The sequence below is a fragment of the Elephantulus edwardii genome, unplaced genomic scaffold, assembly GCF_000299155.1.
Source record: "Elephantulus edwardii isolate Elephantulus edwardi_28Jun2011 unplaced genomic scaffold, EleEdw1.0 scaffold00017, whole genome shotgun sequence".
Classification (NCBI taxonomy): domain Eukaryota; kingdom Metazoa; phylum Chordata; class Mammalia; order Macroscelidea; family Macroscelididae; genus Elephantulus; species Elephantulus edwardii.
The window spans coordinates 7500512-7519372 of NW_006399767.1; the positions used below are offsets into that span (position 1 = coordinate 7500512).

The following is an 18861-nucleotide window of genomic DNA, read 5'->3' on the forward strand; positions in this document are numbered from 1 at the left end:
GTCAACACAACACCGGCAGTTAGGAAATCAAAAGACGAACTGCACTGGGAAAATCTGCTGTCATGGACCTCTCCAGAGTGCTGAAGATCAATGATATCAGCCTAGATACAAAAGTGTGCCTAATCCAGGTCTTGGTTTTCTCAATTACTTGTTATGCTTCAGAAAGTTGGACAATAACTAAGGATGACAGAAGAAGAAAAGATGTCTTCAAGTTGTGGTGCTAGAGTTGTCTTGGAGAGGGTGAAGTCAAGTCTCTACTTGGAGGCTAAGATTTTGAAGCAGCATCTCACTTATTTTGGCTACATGGCCTGGAGAGATTGGTCCTTGGGGAAGGACATCATGCTCAGAAGGGTGGACGAACAGAGTAGGAGAGTGAGATCCTAGATGAGATGGATTGATGAAGTAACTGAAGCGATGAGCGTTAGTGTGTCAGAATTAGTGAGACTGGCTCAGGACAGGAAAGGGTTCGGAGCTGCTGTACATACGGTCGCTATACATCGCAGGTGACTCAACCACTAACATTTTATGACAGGTTTGTATTATGCTAAAAATCAAAATGGAAGTTGAAGCTCAACTCAAAAATCCTCTATCAGGACATTTTCTGAAACCAGAACTCAGAAAATCCTATGTCAGGACATTCCCTAAAACCAGAAGTTAGCAAACCCCGTGTCAGGACATTTTTCTAACACCAGAACTCAGAAATTCTATGTTAGGACATTCCCCAGAACCAGTTTCCCAAGACCAGAAACTTTACTCACCAATAAGCCACTGCAACAACCCCATATAAACGCCCTGAGCCCAACACCCAATGCTACCCCCTTGCTTAGTAGCCCGGCACTTAATATACTAGGAAATGTTTCTACCTCAATGTGGTTCTTGGCTTTGATCAGAAACCTTTCAGTTTGGAAGCAGGGGTTGCATCCACTTCCTAAACAAGTTGACTCTGGAACTCTATGAACTTTGATAAATGTCAATAGTAGTAGAGGGGCTTCAGGCCTTTATTCATAGGGCTGCTACGAGTCGTGCTCATCTTGAAGGCAATCAACAACAACAACAACATGGCACTACCTACCTATAGCTCTGAGTAACTAAAAAGTCTGACAACAGCCCAATTCTTTGTCATATCCTCTTTAAATTTTTTACAGCAGCAATATCTAGTACAATTTTCTATGAGGACAGAAATGTTCTAATCCTGTACTGTCTAATGCTTAAATTTGAATAATTCGTAAAGTGCTTTATGAAATTAAGGGGCTTTTTACTCTTTTGTTACTTTTTCATCAATTTTAAGAGACTCATAGTTACTGAGTATCATACTGGACAATATGGCTTTATAATAAAGCTCTAAACCAAACTCCTCAAAAATTCATTTTAATTTTGCTTTTCCTACTTAAGAATATATCAGCAAATGCAAAGCAGAAACCATGAGGAAGACAAACTTGAATTTTTCTACAGAATAAAAAAAAATATTTCAGGGGTATAAAAATGCATTTACTTGTGAAAATCAGACATTTGGGGATAGAACTTCCATGAAGAATAGACTGATAAAACTTAAACTCTGGAAGACACTGTTATAGGTGTATTCAAATCTAAACTATTAAAAAAAAGTCTTGTAGTTTATTGAATCCTAATACATCTAAAGGAAGAATAAATAATATTTTACTGAAACACTAACAGATGTGATCAAAAAGAAAGAGTAACAAAATGATAGACTGATATATTAAGTAAAATATGCCAATATATATGTAATTATGCTATTTCTTATATATGTCAATACAATACTAAAACAAGTTTAGATTTTAGATCCATCTTATCAATTCAAAACGATGTGTTGTTTTGTGTACTGCCAGTGTGACATCCGATTCATAGCTGACCCTCTAGCAGGTTTTCAGCGGTAGTAAATCACACCAGGGGAGATTGTCCACCATCAGTCTCTTGAAGAGCACCTAATAGATTTGAACCATGTGCTTTTGGAATAACAGTACAGGTAGGCCTTAATTATGTACGAGGAAATGATGTTCTTGTTGATTTCCATTGAGCTGAGCACACCTCATAGCCACCTATGAACAAAAGACCTGAAGCCTTTGTGTAACTTATACCATCGTTTACCAAAGTTAATAAAGTTTCCAAACATGTGTTGTTTAGCAAGTGGATGCAATAATGGTATCTGGGGCAATCTGGTGGCATAGTGGTAAGGAGCTGTGCTCTCAACTCAAAGGCAAGTAGTTCAAAGAAAGGTGATCCACACAAGAAAGATGGGTAATCTCCTCGCATGTGATCTCCTGCTACTACAGTCCTACTGGAGAGCTGTGAGTTGTTCGTTCTGACTCTAAAACACATTAACAATTAATATTCAAGAATTCTATTTTATACCGTAATTGTTTTAAACAAAAAAATCACAACAATCAGTTCATAGGAACACTTAATTTTTTATACTTTGAAGAAATTTGTTATGCTTATCATACTTATGTTTTGCCAGTAAGCACTGTTTCATTAAAATGAATTCCATCATTTTAGTATTTAAAAAAGTAACCTATATTTTGTCTCTTACATACCTGGACCCTTGGCAGGAGGTGGTGGTTTCTTTGGTTTCTGTAAAATAGTAATGGTTGCAGAGTAAAATGTCATTAAAATAAATTTTTACTAATAATATAAATTATACAGTCATCCATGACTATATGCAAATATCTTAACATCTCCACAAAGCATCAAAAAGAAAAATAAAAAATCATCCCATTAGAACAAATATCTCCATCAAAACAAAAATATTTCAAAATTTAATATTAGATAAAAATAAAATCTCATTGCAAGACTCTAAAATCTCATTTGCGAGAATGACCTGTAATTTCTTAGCTAATCAAAGACTTTCTATTTTTAAGCACCATTTCAAAGGCCTTAAACGCTCAGCTGTTAACTGGAGGTTGGTAGTTTAAATCCAACTAGTGTTCCAATGGTGAAAGATGTGGCAGTATACTTCCGTAACGATTACAGCTTTGAATGTCCTCTGGGGCAGTTCTACTTTGTCTCATATGGTCATTATGAGTAAAAATTAACTTTGCAGGAAGAAAACTGGTATGACTTCATTAAGCACCATTTTACCTTTTTTCAATAGGTGCTCGGGAGAGAGAAAAAAGGAGAAATTGAAAAATTCAAATTTGAGTGCATTTTAAAAAAACAAAAAACTAGAGTAACTCATTAACGAATCTAGTCTGCACTACTAAAGAGCTCTACTTGCTCAGCATTTCTTAAGCTCAAGGAACTGAGGAATAAATTCAAACCTCGAGTTGCTATAATCACGGATGCTTTAGGAGGAATATTAAATGATACAAGAAGTATTAAAAGAAGATGAAAAGAATACACTGAGTCACTGTATCGAAAGGAATTGGAAGACACAAAGAATTTCATAAAACAACATATGAGCAAAAGCCTATGGTAATAAATGAAAACGTTCAGGCTGCTTTGAAGGAAATAGCAAAATATAAGGCCCCAAGAATAGATGGTATACCAACTGACATATTTCAACTAATAGATGCTACCCTTGACGTGCTCACCAAGTTGTGCCAAGAAATCTGGAGAAAAACCACTTGGCCAACTAACTGGAAGAGATTTATATTTGTTCCCATCCCAAAGAAAGGTGACCCAACAGAGTGTGGAAACTACAGAACAATCTCACTGATTTCACATGCAAGCAAGATTTTACTGAAGATTATCCAAAAATGACTGGAACAGCACATCAGCAGAGAACTGTCAGAAGTCCAGGCTGGATTTAGAAGGGGTCATGGTACTAGGGATATTGTAGCTTATGTTAGGTGGATCTTAGCTGAAAGCAGGGAATAGCAGAGGAATGTCTATCTGTGTTTCATTGATTATGCAAAGGCATTCGACTGTGTGGATCATAACAAACTGTGGCTGACTCTGAGAAGAATGGGAATCCCAGAACATTTAATTGTGCCAATGAGAAACCTATACTTGAACCAAGAGGCAGTCGTCAGAACAGAGCAAGGAAACACTGCATGGTTCAAAACTGGGAAGGGCATACTCCAGGGATGTGTCCTGTCTCCATACCTTTTCAACCTGTATACAGACAGAACAGATTATCCAGGAGGCTGGGCTCTATGAGGAGAAGTGTGGTGTCAGGATTGGTGGAAGATTCATCAACAATCTGCACTATGCAGATGACACAACCCTGCTTGCTGAAACTGAGAAGGACCTGAAGCACCTGCTGCAGAGGGTCAAGGACTGCAGCCTCCAATATGGATTGAGGCTCAATGTCAAAAAGACAGATTCTCACCACTGGACCAATTGGCAGCATCAGGATGGATGATGAAGAGATTGAGATTGTTCATAGCTTTAGTTTGCTTGGCTCCACAGTCAACACTCTCGGCACCAGTAGCCAGGAAATTAAAAGGTGCATTGCCATGGGAAAGTCTGCTGTTAGGGACCTCTCCAAAGTACTGAAGAACAATGGAGTCTCTCTGGAGACTAAGGTGCATCTGATACAGGCCATGGTCTTCGCAATCACTTGTTATGCATCAGAGAGTTGGACAATGACCAAGGAGGACAGAAGGAGAATTGATGCCTTTGAGCTGTGGTGCTGGACAAGAGTACTGAGAATACCATGGACTGCTAGGAAAACAGAGATTCATCCTGGAAAGGGTTAAACCGGGTGACTCCTTGGAGACAAGGATTCTGAGGCTCCATCTAACATACTTTGGACATGTTGTGAGGAGAGACTGGTCCTTGGAGAAGGACATCATGCTTGGGAGGGTGGAGGGACAGCGCAGGAGGGGAAGGCCCTCTATGAGGTGGGTTGATTCAGTGACTGGGATAGTAGTGTCAGAGACAGTGCGACTGGCACAGGACAGAGCAGAGTTTAGGGCTGTTGTACATAGGGTCGCTATGCGTCACAAGCTACTCGACAGCATCTAACAACAACGTCAGTCTAGAGACTAAGGTGTGCCCTATCCAGGCCATGGTCTTTGCAATTAATTACTTGCTATGTATCAGAGAGCTGGACTATGACTAAGGATGAGAGAAGAAGAATCAGTGTTGAGTTATGGTGCTGGAGAAGAGGACTGAACATACCACAGATCACCAAGAGAACGAACAGATCTGCCCTGGAAAGGGTGAAACCAAGGGCATATGGCCAGGAAAGACCAGTCCTTATAGAATGACCTCATGCTTAGAAGGGTGGAGGGACAGTGAAGGAGAGTAAGACTTAGGATGAGATGGATTGATATACTAAATGGAATAATGGGGGTAGGTGTGTCAGAGGTAGTGATACTGGCTCATGAGAGGGCAGGCTTCAGAGCTATCGTACACGGGCTTGCATGAGTCGCAGTACTTGATGGCACCTAACAATAACAATTTCAAAATATCCAACAGAAGAAAAATTAATTAAGGATAAAAGCAAAGCTGCTGGATGACAAGGCTGAATCAAAATTCAGCACATATATTCTACCAAAACAAAACCCCAAGAAAGCCCAAGTCTCCACAACATAACCCACAGTAATTAACTAAATGTAAAAGCTAGAGAGTCTTGCATTGGCATTAGAAAATATGGTAGTTTTTCTTGCAATATGTATCCAATATTTCTCTCTGCTTAAAAACTAAATTTGATCCCTCTAACATGAATAAGGAGCTCTACCGCTGTCGTTCACAGGGAATTACAATGCTAACCTAAAGAAGGGTGTTCAAATTCTCCAGTGGCTCCAAGGGAGGAAAAATAAACAATCTCCTCCCTTGTGATTTCACCCTCGTACTACTTTGCTGAGGGCTAGCTATGAATCAGTTCCAACTCAAAAACAATGAGTTTTTTGAAATAGGAAAAAGGAGAGATCCCATTGTAGAAAAGCAAAGGATCATTGATAAATGAGTCAATATTACTTTAAAAAGTGATATAGAAATATTAAACCTCTAAGTAGATCAGACCTCTCCTTACAAGTTTAATATTTCTATAATGTTGATTTTGACTCATAACACTCTGATAAAACGATTCTATAGAGATTTCTTGGCTTTACTACAGAAGCAGAGTGTCAGAATAATCTGCACTGAGAGACAAACCACAGAACCAAACCTTTCTTTTATGTTACTAGGAATCGTGTAACTGTGGAAGATATAAATTTGGAACTTTGTCCTAAAAATTATTCTATAAAAATGAAAAATAAATTTTAAAAAGCCCCTAAAATAACCCTGGTTCTTAAAAAGAGGAAACTTTAATTCTTTACGGAATTGACATTATTCGCAAACACTTACTGGAAATTCCTTATCTTGTTCATTTATCACAACAGCAAAATTGTCTGGAAACACTCCTTCTTTACCTTTAAGTTCACCCTTCCACCAGCCAGGTTCTCCAGTCTCCTAAAAAATAAAACAAAGAATAATTAAAACAACAGAAATTAACTTTAAATGGAGAAAATTACTACAAAAATAGCAAAAAAAAGGACTTTCATTATTTTATAAAAACAAAGAAAAAAATCACTTACAGGTTAAGCAAAATGGTCTACACATATATTATTTCAAGGAAAAAGTACAAAATTTCATTTTTTAAAAAATAACTCAAATAATTTTAATTTAGTCTTCAAAGTTTAAAGAGTCTCAACAGGTACGTGGGGAATCCGATGGAAGGGACAGCAGGGGAGCACAGGAGTTGGGGACAAAAGTAAATAGAACGGAAAGAAGAGAAGAGAGAGAGAAGGTGCGGACAAAGAAAGGAAGGCAGGCAGGAAAGAAATTATTTCCAAATGTAGCTGATTTAATACTTTAATATTTTATATGCAAAAAAATCAGTACTATACAATTGCTTTACAAGGAAATAAAATCATCTTTAATTCCATTCTAATTCATACTCTTGCATGAAAAATTTGGTGACAGCACTTCAAAGTGAGTGAATTTTTAAAAATCTATGACATAAAAAAATTATATGACCTATAAGAGCTGCAAAATGGATGGACAGTATGTGTATCTATGTTCACTGCATTATTCATAGGAGCAAATATAAATAAGTTTAGTGTCCATAAAAAAACAAATGGCAAAGCTAGAATACAATCACACAATAGAGGACTAAAGAACCCTAAAAAAACAATGAAAAACTTGAATGGAGATCCAAAGTCTCTGTAAATTTTCATTGAGATTAATAATAAATTTTTAAAAAAATGGTACAACCACAAAAAAAAAAATGAAAAATTTGTGAAATACTGCATTGCACGGTAGACTATAGAGGAAATCATATTGAATAAGATAAATTACTCAGAAAAGTATAAAAGTAAGACCACTCTTAAAATCATTCATATAAGGCCACTATTGCAAAAAAACCAACAAAACAACAACAAAGAAGAACTCACCTCAAAGAAAAATTTACTTACAGTAAGAATAGGGACATATTAGGAGAGGTAAAAGAAAGAGCAATATATAATAATTAGGAATGATCAGCACAGTATCACTAAAGAAAGGGAAAACAGAGAAGAGGTATAAAAAAATTTAGGAAAATCAGAATTAGAGCGAAGAGGAGGCTAAAATGTAATTATATGTTTAGTACTAAAATTAACACTACAGAATAAAATATACACGAATGATAAATGAAAAATTTGCTTTTTAAAATTTCACTCAAAACACAGCCAAAAAAATCAGAAAAATAAGTTTTTAAACAAAATTCTATACCCTAAATAATCTTATAACATGAAAAATGTTTAAAAAATTGCCTTCAACCAAAACAAGATAAAGGTAAAAAGCCCAATTGAAAAATGGGCACAGGATACATATAAATACATGAATAAGTGCTCAAAATCTCTAGCTCTAAGAGAGATGCATATCAAAACACTATGAGATATAATCTCACACCATTAAGATTAGCAAAATTCAAAAGAATAGCAAACAACAAATACTGGCGAGGTTGTGGAGAAACTGGTACCCTTTATGCACTGTTGGTGGGAGTATAAAACTGTGCAACCATTATGGAAAGCTGTATGGTGCTTTCTCAGAAATTTGCAAATAGAAATATCATTTGACCCAGCAATTCCACTACTCGGAATATACCCTAAAGAAACCATAACTGCCACTCAAGCATATACATATGCACACCCATGTTTACTGCTGTTTAGCTCACAAAAGCAAAGAGTTGGAAACAACCCAAGTGCCCATCAATAAACAAATGGATAGAGAAGCTGTGGTATATTCACACAATGGAATACTATGCTTCACTGAAAATCAAGGAACTCGTGAAATATTATACAAAATGGGTGACTCTGGAGGACATTATGCTGAATGAAATCTCTCAGTCACAAAAGGACAAATAAGCATAGTGCCACTGTTGTAAAACAGGACAGACATCGGGGTTGGGGACAATTTAGGAAAAGTGGGAATAAATAATGTATACTGTATTTAAACAATAGAGGGAGAGAACTGTTTAAAACGGATATACTGTTTAAAGGGATATAAATAAGGTATTACTGTCATGACAGGAGTTCTGAATGAAGGATGCATAGTGGAGTGGACCTGGGGAGAGGGACTGTATACAACAATGAAAGAATTTTTCTTTTACTTTTCAAAGTGAAGAGTGAAGTGGAGGGAGTGGGGAGGGGACAGGGAGTAAAGTGCAACAATGAATGAACGGATATTTAAAAAATTTTCTTCAAAATTACAGCAAAATCAAAACATTTATATATTAAGATTCTGGGGAGCTCTGGTGGCCTAGTGGCAAGGAGCTGCAACGACAATCCCAGAGGCGCACAGTTCAAATCCACCAGATGCTCTGCCGGGGAAGAAGGGACAATCTTCTCCTGTATCAGTCAGATCTGATTTGATGGTACACGGACACAAAATTAAAAAAATATAAAAAATTCTATCTAACGTTCCCTCCATCAACTCATATCACTAAGCTTGTTTGGTTTTAGAATTAATTCTAAATGAATCTACCATACTCTTTAAAATAGCTTCACTATTTTCATAATATTAAAAAAGCCATAAACATTTACATACTGATCAATGTTTTTACCTTGTTCTACTTTTCCCCTTCTTTTCCTTTTATTAATATTAATAAGCCTCCAAAGAGATGGGGAAAATAAAGAGAATAGGAATGGCATGTAAAGTGAACAGAAACCTGTGTAAGGGGACAAGACAAACAGGAGTAGGATAGAAACAAGAACTCCTTGTACATTGTTGTTGTTTTGTACCATCGAGTCACTGGCAACACAGTGAGACCCTATGTATAGCAACTCTAAACCATTCTCTATCCTGAGCTAATATTTCTGTCTCTGACACACCTAGTCCTATTACACCAGTCAATCCATCTCACTGAGGGTCTTTCTTTCTTGTGCTGTCCCTCTACTCTCCCAAGCATGATATCTCTTTCAAGACTGCTTGCTCCTTACAACATATCCAAAGTATGTCAGACAAAACCTCAGAATTCTTGCATCCAAGGAGCAGCCTGGTTTAATCCTCTCCAGGAAAAACCTGTTTATTCTCCTGTCAGTTCATAGTATATTCAATATTCTTCACCAGCATCGCAACTCAAAGCATCAATTCTCTTTCTACATCTCTAGTCACTGTCCAGCTTTCTGATGCATAGCATGTAACTTCAAAGATCACACACTACATCAGGTGCATCTAAGTCTCCAGACTGACATCACTGCTCTTTAATATGCTAGAGAGGTCCCTGACAGCCTACTTTGCCAATGAAATTTGTCTTTTGATTTCCTGGAGGCTGGTACCAAGAGTGATGATTGTGGAACCAGGCAAACTAAAGCTGTTAACAATCTCAATCACTTCACCGTCTATAATGCTGCCAATTGGAGTAATGGCAAGAATCTTTCTTTTCTTGATTTTGAGTTTCAATCTATATTGAAGTCTGCAATCCTTGACCTTCTGCAGCAAATGCTTCAGGTCCTCCTCAGTTTCAGCAAGTAAGGTTGTGTCATCTACATAACGCAGGTTATTGAGGAATCTTCTTACAATCCTGATGCGACATTCCTCTTCAATGAGCCCAGCCTCCCAGATGATCTATTCTGCATATCGATTGAAAAGATACGGAGATAGGATACACCCTGGTGTACATTGTTCCTGATTTTGAGTCATATGCTGTTTCCCTGCTCTGTTCTGATGACTGCCTTCTGGTCCACATAAGCACAAATCAAGTGCTCTGGGATTCCCATTCTACAGAACAACAGTAAAAATTTACTCAGGAGAAAATTTTGTGGAAACTTCCCAGATGTCATGTCCTCAGGACATAGAAACTCAGAGAGAGAAAGGGGATAAAAAAAAGTCTCAATTCCCTAAAACTTATGTTTCAGGATATGATAAGAATTCACAAAAATATTCTTATGATCCAAGAGAGGAAGGAGGGATTAGAGGAATGAAGATGGGGTTAATTATAGGGTTGTACAATTTAATAAGTAGAGGGAGGGATGGGTAAAGGACATGGGAAAGATTCAGTGTGAAAAATAATAAACTTTGTGAGTAAACCAGTATAAAATTTAAACTATTCTTATGAATAAAGTATTAAAACCTGAATCCATTTTCCTTACCTTACTTATCAAAAGGATTATCTCCCCTTCTTTAAAACTAAGTTCGTCTTCATTAGTTCCATCATAGGCAAATAATGTTTTGCAGTACTCCTTAACTAAAATAAAGAATGCAAATAATATAACTGATTCATTAAATAAATACTTACTATACCTCTTCTAAGTAATATGCACTAGCAAATACTTAAGAATTTACAATCTTAAATTTTAGTATTTCAGCCAATAACAAATAAAATAATAATTGAATTAATCATTCATTAAAATGTTTATTATATGTACTGTGTTCCAGGCATAACTGCAACCACAGAGGGATCTATCAGTGAATAGAAAATACCAAAATCATCTTCATGGTGTAGCAGGTAGAATTACTATTATCAAACAGAACAAGGTAACAAATACCTTCAACAAATTTATTCATAAATTTGAGGATACACCTATATTCCAAATGAGAAAATTTTATGTAAAAACATACCTTTAATTTTACCTTCAGTGTCAGTTTTTGTTAACTCCACACTCTGCATTTTGGAGCCCATTGACTGTATGAGTAAGGGCTAGAATAGAAAAAAACCATATCAACTATTTGAGTAAAGAGGATGTTGTTGTTGTTAGGTGTTATAAGTCACCTAAAACTCAAAGCAACCCTATGAACAGCACATCTGAACCTTGCCCTATACATCATCCTAATGATATGTTGGAGACTACTGAATTGATGCCTTTGAGCTGTGGTGCTAAAGAGAAGTATTGACTATAACATGGTCTGTCAGGAGAGCAAAACAGGTTTGTCCTAGAGAGGGTGAAAGCAGGCTATTCCTTGGAGGCAAGGATTCTGAAGTTTCATTTGACATACTCTGGGCATGTTGCAAGGGAAGGACGAGTCCTTGGAGAGGGGCATCATGTTTGGGAGGGTGGAGGGACAGAACGAGAGGAAGACGCTCGATGAAATGGGCTGACTTAGTGACTGGGGTAGTAGAAGTAGGTTTGTCAGAGACAATAAGGTTGGCTCAAGAACTATCCTGAGGCTCGGAGCTGTTGTACAAAGGAGTCGCTGTTGAGTTGCCGGTGACTTGAAGGCACATAACAACAAAAACAACAAAACTTCTTGCCTTCAAGTCAGAAATGATTCACAGTTGACTCTCATTGGGTTTATGAGGCTGTAAATCACACAGAAGATTTCCCACTCTCTCCCAAGGAGTAACCAATGATTCTGAATCACCAGTGAGGTGGAGCCTTTGGGTTAGCAGTGGAACTCCATGCAGACAATGTCACTAAAACTTCCTATGTAAACTACAGACCGTAGATACTTTTTACATAAAGCAAAACCTTAAAGGTTTACTTTAAACTCAGTCAATATTAAACCTTTTATATATACACTTTTATTCTTATATAATGCAAGTGGAATGCTAATGAAAAATACAATTCTTCTTTTCCGAGAGAAAAATTAGTAAAAATTTTGACATTTTATTTCATTTGAGTGCAAGTTTACAGAGGAAATGGTTTTTCTATTTAATAACTCATATACACTATATTTTGTTGTATTGATTATACTATTAACTGCACTCTGCCTATTTTCCTACTGTAAATGTACTATAAATTTCAAACCTAATAAAAGTCAATAAATGTTATCAATCCAGAAGAAAAGTATGCTTACTTCTTAACTGTGAAACTTAAAAAGACCAACTTTAGGTCATCTTCAAACTATAGATACATATAAACAGACAGATAACATATGCTGGCTTAAAAGAGCAAAAAAAAGATATTTACATCTATATTTATAATGTGATTAACAAGTGTTAAAATTTCCAAAAAGTCCCAGGGAAAAAAAGCACTCAGATATTTTAAGATCTAAAAAGAAACATTTTGAAACAGTAAATTTGAGAAGAAAACCAAGTCACCTGACAATTGCTTTCACAAAGTATTAAGCATCTTAAAAAAGGAAATGTCACTGTTTCATTCTTTCATATTTCTAAAATATGCTTAAGAATCAATAAAATAAAGCCATCTAAGTAAAATTCATTTTAATACCTTTTCAGTTTTTTTCTCTTCTATTTCATTACTTGATGTTCTTGTCCTGAGTTTCACAGAGCCTTCTTTAAAAATATCTCCAAATCCAATTCCTCGAATTTTCTTTGGCTGTGCGATTGGTCCAGTTGCTGTTTCGGTCCCATTACCCTGAGAGGGTAAGGGTGAGGTAGGCCCGGTTAAAATAGTTTCTGAAAAATAGTTCGTTTTTGAAGAATGACATACAGAATTACAAAAATCTTAACAAATTCTTCCCCAAAAAGCTAATTCTTTAGCTCATACTTAAAAATTCATAATAAAAAGAATTACTTCAATAGTCAAATATAAAAAAACCCAAAGATTAAGAATAATAATTTTCTATTGATTGGTTATTGTCTAACGCATTAACAATAAATTAGTAAGAAATGAAAAAGATCTTCTACTACAAAGTCCTTTACAAGAAAACATCAAAATTTACAACTCTTTGACTAAGAAAACAGTTCAAGCACTAAAGAAATAATACCTAGTAACTATTTTTAAAGTAATATGATACATACCACTAGCAAATATTCTGATCAAAGCCACAATTGACAAATCCTGATAGAATGGAGGAAAAGTTTAGGAAAAAACCCTCTAATTCCAAAAAGTCTTGGGTTACTAAATCAGATGATACCACAAGACTTGCCAAGATTGTTACCCTGAGATACTTTTCAAAATAAACTGGTTCATAATCTAATGTGTACCAAACATGATCAATGAGTCCCTTCTTAAAAATTCATACTTAAGAGCCCAAAGCTTAAAAATTACTCTCAGGATAAAACGAGAAAGTAAAAGGACATTAGAGTTACAGTCATGAAAATGCTACACTGGAAACTAAGCAATGACACATTGTGAAAAATGTAAACAGTATGACTATAATACAGGTAGAAATTATTAAATGGAAACCTCATATGCATTGTAAACTTTCACTTTGTTGTTGTTAGGTGCCATCACATCAAGTATGACTCACAGTGACCCTATGTCATAGAACCCTGTTCTATCCCGAACCATCCTCACATTTCCTGACACACAAGTGCCCACTGCAGCCATCATCTTGTCAATCCACCTGGTTGAGGTTCTTTCTCTCCTTTGTCAACCTTCTACCCTTCCCGGCATCATGTCCTTCTCCAAGAAATAACCCCTCTTAGCAATATGTCCAAAGTATGTGAGGTGAAGCCTCATAATTCTTGCTTCTAAAGAGCACTCCGGCTGCACCATCTCCAAGACATATCTGTTTTCTTGGCCGTCCAAGGGATGCTCAGCGCTTCTCCAACACAACAGCTCAAAGGCATCAATTCTTTTCCTTTCATCTTTATTCACTGTCCAGCTCTCAGATGTATATAACAAGTAATGAGAAAGACTATGACCTCAATCGGATACACATTAATCTGATCATTAAATCGTTACTCCTCAATAATTTGGAGAAGTCCCTAACTGCAGATTTTCCCAGTGTAATGTGTCTCTTTATATCATGACTGCTCACATTAACAGTGTTAATTGTAGATCCAAGCAAGATAAAGCTGTTGACAATTTCAATCTACTCTATACCCATCATGATGCTGACTATCAGTCCAGTGGTTAAGAATCTTTGTTTTCTTGACATTAAGATGTAATCTTACAGAAGGCTGCATTCCTTGATCTTCGGCAACAAGTGTTTCAAGTCCTCCTCACTTTCAGCAAGGAAGGTTGTGTCGTCTGCATAATACAGGTTATTGATCAGTCTCCAATCCTGATACCACAACTGTCTTCATAGGGTCCAGCTTCTTGGATAATTTGCTCAGCATACAGATTGAATAGGTATGAAAAGAGAATGCAATCCTGACATACTCCCTTCTCAATTTTAAACTATGCAATGTTTCCCTGCTCTGTTCGCAAACAGACTCCTGGTCCAGGTATAGGTTCCATATGAGCACAATCAAGTGCTCTGGGATTTCCGTTCTTCTCAATGTCAGCCACAACTTGTTAAGATCCAAACAGTTAAATGCCTTTGCATAGTCAATAAAGCACAAACAGACATTCTCCTCGTATTCCTTAATTTCAGCCAGGATCCATGTGACATTAGCAATGATACCCCTAAGGAGGAAGGAGAATCTATCTGTATTGAAGTTACTGGCAGAAAAAAAAATGGCCAGAAATTGATAGAATACCAATTGACTTCTTGCAATTAACACTGACTTCTTGCTATAACAGATGTAGCCTATGCCAGGAAATTTGGAAAAAAACTGGCCAATGGATTAGAAGAGCCCCAGTATTTGTTCCCATTCTCAAGAAAGGTGATCCAACTGAATGTGCGAACTATCAAACGATATCATTAACATCACATGCAAGCAGAATACGCTGAAAATCATTCAAAAACAACCAGAACAGTACATAGATAGGGAACTACCAGAAGTTCAAGCACAATTTAGAAGAGGCTTTGGCACCATGGTTATCACTGCTGATGTCAGATGGATCCTGGCTGAAAGTAAGGAACTTTCACCTTAAACTTAACAAAATATAGTATTTTTAAAATGTTACATGATTCAAATCATGTCAAAGTTAGAGAAAATTAATAAATATAAAAGTTGAGAATATGAACAAATTTTCCTTTAAAGAAATTAGCTATCTAAGGTCAGAGTTTTCATTTTAATAAGAGGATAAAGCAGTTTAAAATATTACTATAAAGCAGGAATGTAACAAGAAATATTTATTAAAGAAAATTTAACACTATAAGAGTAAGAAAGTTTTTTCCAAATTGCTGTACAGCAAGAATTCTTTTTTACAAGTGTGAGTCTATGAATATCTCATGGGAAAATTTATGAGCTACCACCTTATCTAAGATCAAGAAGTTAGGCAAACTTACGTCTGTAAAAAAGAATCCTAGCTACTTAGCAAGAATGTAGAAACTAGTTTCTAATCCATATAGTGCTAGACTATAGAAGGAAAAACGTGGCATCAAGACTGCAGGAGGACTCAACAACCAGCACTAAGTAGATGACAGAACTTGCTTGATATAAGTGTGGACAATTTGAAGCACTTGCTGCAGAAAATCAAAGACTACATCTCCTATGAAGAAAATAAAAATTTCCATTTTTAGATCAATATGTAACATCAAGATGGATTGTTGTCAACAGTTTCATTTTATTTGGATTCATAATGATCATCTTAACAGTCAAGAAATATAGATGTTAAACTGGGAAAACTTGCCATCAAGGACCTCTCCAAAGCGCTAAAGAGTAAGGATGTCAATTTAAGGATTAAGATGTGCCTGACAGTCATGGTCTTTTCTATTCCTTCTTATACATCTGAAAGTTGAATAATGATTAAGAATTATTAAAGAAAAGTCAAGTGCATTTGAACTATGATGTTGGGAAAGAGTACTAAGTATCTCAAGAAAGAACAAATCTGCCTTGGAGGAGGTGCAAATAGAGTGCAGAGACCAGGATGGAGGGATTTTGGTTCAGACACTTTCTGGGCATGTTGTCATGAGGTTCTCGTCCTTGGTAAAAGATACCATAAGTAAACAGTAGAAGATCCAAGAAAGAGAAAAAGACCCTCAACAACATGGACTGATACAATGATTTTAAGAATGGGTTCATGTATGGCAGAGATTGTGGGGATGATATAGAATAAAGTTCAGATCTGTAGTTCATAGGGTCACTATGAGGCACAGTAACTCAAGGGCTCCTAACAACAATCACCTTAATAGTACCTTTTTTAAGTGAAAAAGATTTTCCAAAATTTTCTTATTTTAAAAGGTTCCAAAAATTATACTACAAAGTTGCAGGGCCAATCATTTAAAAAAATCCAAGAAATTCTTCCCATTTAAGGTGAGGAGTACAGTAAGAAAATATACTTATCAGATCACTGATTGCCAAAAAGAACAAATCTGTCTTAGAAAAAGTATTCATACAATAATTCGCCCCACTCCCCCTATAGTATTCTTAAAAGCAAAGACAGTGAGACTTCGTCTCACATAGTCTGCACATGATGTCAGGAGGGGCCTTCCTTGACAAAGGACATCATACTGAGAAAGATCACGCTTGGACAGCCCTACAACAACAACGAGCTTACACATAGCAAATCATGTAAGGATGGTGCATAAGTGGGAAAGGACCTAGTGTGAATATGGCATGAATTTCTTGCAGTTTCTTATTGATATATCGCCCCAGTTTGGTTTTTTAATCTTTCAGCAAAATGTTGCTTATATTGTTAGATAATGCCCACTTTCCACTGCCTCACCTTTTTTTTTTGTTGTTGTTAGTTCATACTGCACCTAGCCACAGACTACACCACCAGTGATCCCTTTGCCTTTTTTTGAAATGAGAACCAATATGGATCTCTTCCAGTTAGTTAGCCAGGTAGCTATCTTCCAATTTTTTTTTGACACAAATTACTCAAGAACCTAGAGAGCTGTACTTGGTTTACTAACACATCTCAACTGGAATTCTGTCAATTCACTGAGTCTTTTATGACTTCCTTCACTACATACATTCCTAAAATTGTTGTCAACAAACTGTTTTTGGTACAATAATTCTGCATATTCCTTCCATATTTTTTTATGCTTCCTGCACCATTCAACACTCTGCTACATAATCCTTCAGCATTACAAGTTGAGGCTTGAAAGGTTTTCAATTCTTTCAGCTTGAGAAATGCCAGCCAAGTTCTAGGGGTGGGGGTGGGGGTGTGTGTTTGTGTGTGTGTGTGTGTGTGTGTGTGTGTGTGTCATTACACTTTGCTGTTTTCTCACATCCAATTTTGTATTTGCTCTCTTTCCTGTCTTTGTGCAAACTTTTGCTTTCTTCATCAATGAAATCCTAGATCATCCAAACACTCATGTGACCTTTGGTCATTAAAGTTCAATGTTTTTTTTAATTCAAGTGGGATAAACTGTAGTTCTTTCTCACAGTCTGTGTTTCATTTTCTTCAGCTGGACTTTTTCAGTTTGCTTATGAAAAACTGATGGTCTTTTCTACTACTTGTAATCAATTTGATCTCTGTGTATTTGATGATGTGAGAGTTATGTGTATAGTTGCTGTTATTCTGACTTTTTATGGTACAAAATTCTATCATGTGATCTCCAGCCTCATTTCCATCACCAAGGTCATGTCTTATTTTCCAACTACCAGTCCTCCTTGTGGTGAACCAACAGAATATAGACATTACTGAATATTACTTATATCACACGTGAGCAAAATCTTACCGAAGATCATTTAAAAATGGTTAGAATAATACATCAACAGAAAACTGCTAGAAATCCAAGCAGAATTTAGAAGATGCTGTGGCACCAGGACTATCACTGCTGATACCAGATGAATCTTGGCTGAAAACAAAGAGTATCAGCAGAATGTCTTTCTGTGATTTACTGTCTAGGCAAAGGCATCTTTACTGTGTGTATCACAATAAATTATGGTTAACACAGAGAATTAAGAAGAATCTCAGAACACTTAAAATGTAGTCATGCGAAACCTATATCTACTGTATGAACAGAGCAAGGGAACACTGAACAGTTTAAAATCAAGAAAGGTGGGGGGAGCTCTGGTGGCCTAGTGACAAGAAACTGTACTGCAATCCCAGAGGAACACGGTTCGAATCCACCAGACGCTCTGCCGGAAAAGGAGGCGCAATATCCTCCTGTACCAGTCAGATCTGATTTGACGGTACACGCACACAAAAATAATAAAAACTAAAAAAAAAAAAAAAAAAAAGGAAGGTGTAGTAGATCATGGCTGTATCCTTTCTCCATCTGTATTCAATCTGTATGCTGAACAAATATGAAAAGTGGACTTCATATAGAAGAATGTGGCATCACGATCAGTAGAAGACTCATAAGTAACTTGTTATGACGCAACCCTGCTTGCTGAAAGTGAGGAAAACTCAAAACACTTGCTGCAAAAGATCAAAGATTATAGTCTTCAATATAGATTATATCTCAACATCAAGAAAACAAATATCCTCACTACTGGGCCAATAGGCAGGATCATGATAAAGAGTGAAATTAACAACAATTTCATCTTTGGATCCACAAAGAACATCCTTGATACCAACTGTCAAGAAATCAAGACATACTACTTGAGGAAAATCTACTGTCAGAACCTCTCTAAAGTGCTGAAGGGTAAGGATGTCAGTTTAAAGACTAATGTGCATCTGTTTTAAGATAAGGTCTTTTCAATTACTTGCTACATATTACTGAATAATGACTATGGATGATAGAAGAATCAGTGCCTTTGAGTTGTGCTGCTGTTGTTGTTGTTGTTGTTATGTGCCGTCGAGTCGCCTGCGACTCATAGCGACCCTATGTACAACAGCCCTAAACTCCGCTCTGTCCTGT

At 36.5% G+C, this 18861-nt stretch overlaps 1 protein-coding gene across 1 annotated transcript in view; it reads right to left on the reverse strand.

Moving 5' to 3' along the window:
* Positions 1-18861, reverse strand: part of CD2AP (CD2-associated protein) — a 241900-nt gene that overhangs the window by 151506 nt on the left and 71533 nt on the right. The window contains exons 6-10 of the mRNA XM_006882125.1: positions 12537-12724; positions 10987-11065; positions 10518-10612; positions 6253-6357; positions 2553-2589 (exon numbers count right to left, since the gene is read on the reverse strand). Of these exons, the coding sequence (XP_006882187.1) occupies positions 2553-2589; positions 6253-6357; positions 10518-10612; positions 10987-11065; positions 12537-12724 (504 nt within the window). The remainder of the gene's footprint in view (positions 1-2552; positions 2590-6252; positions 6358-10517; positions 10613-10986; positions 11066-12536; positions 12725-18861) is intronic.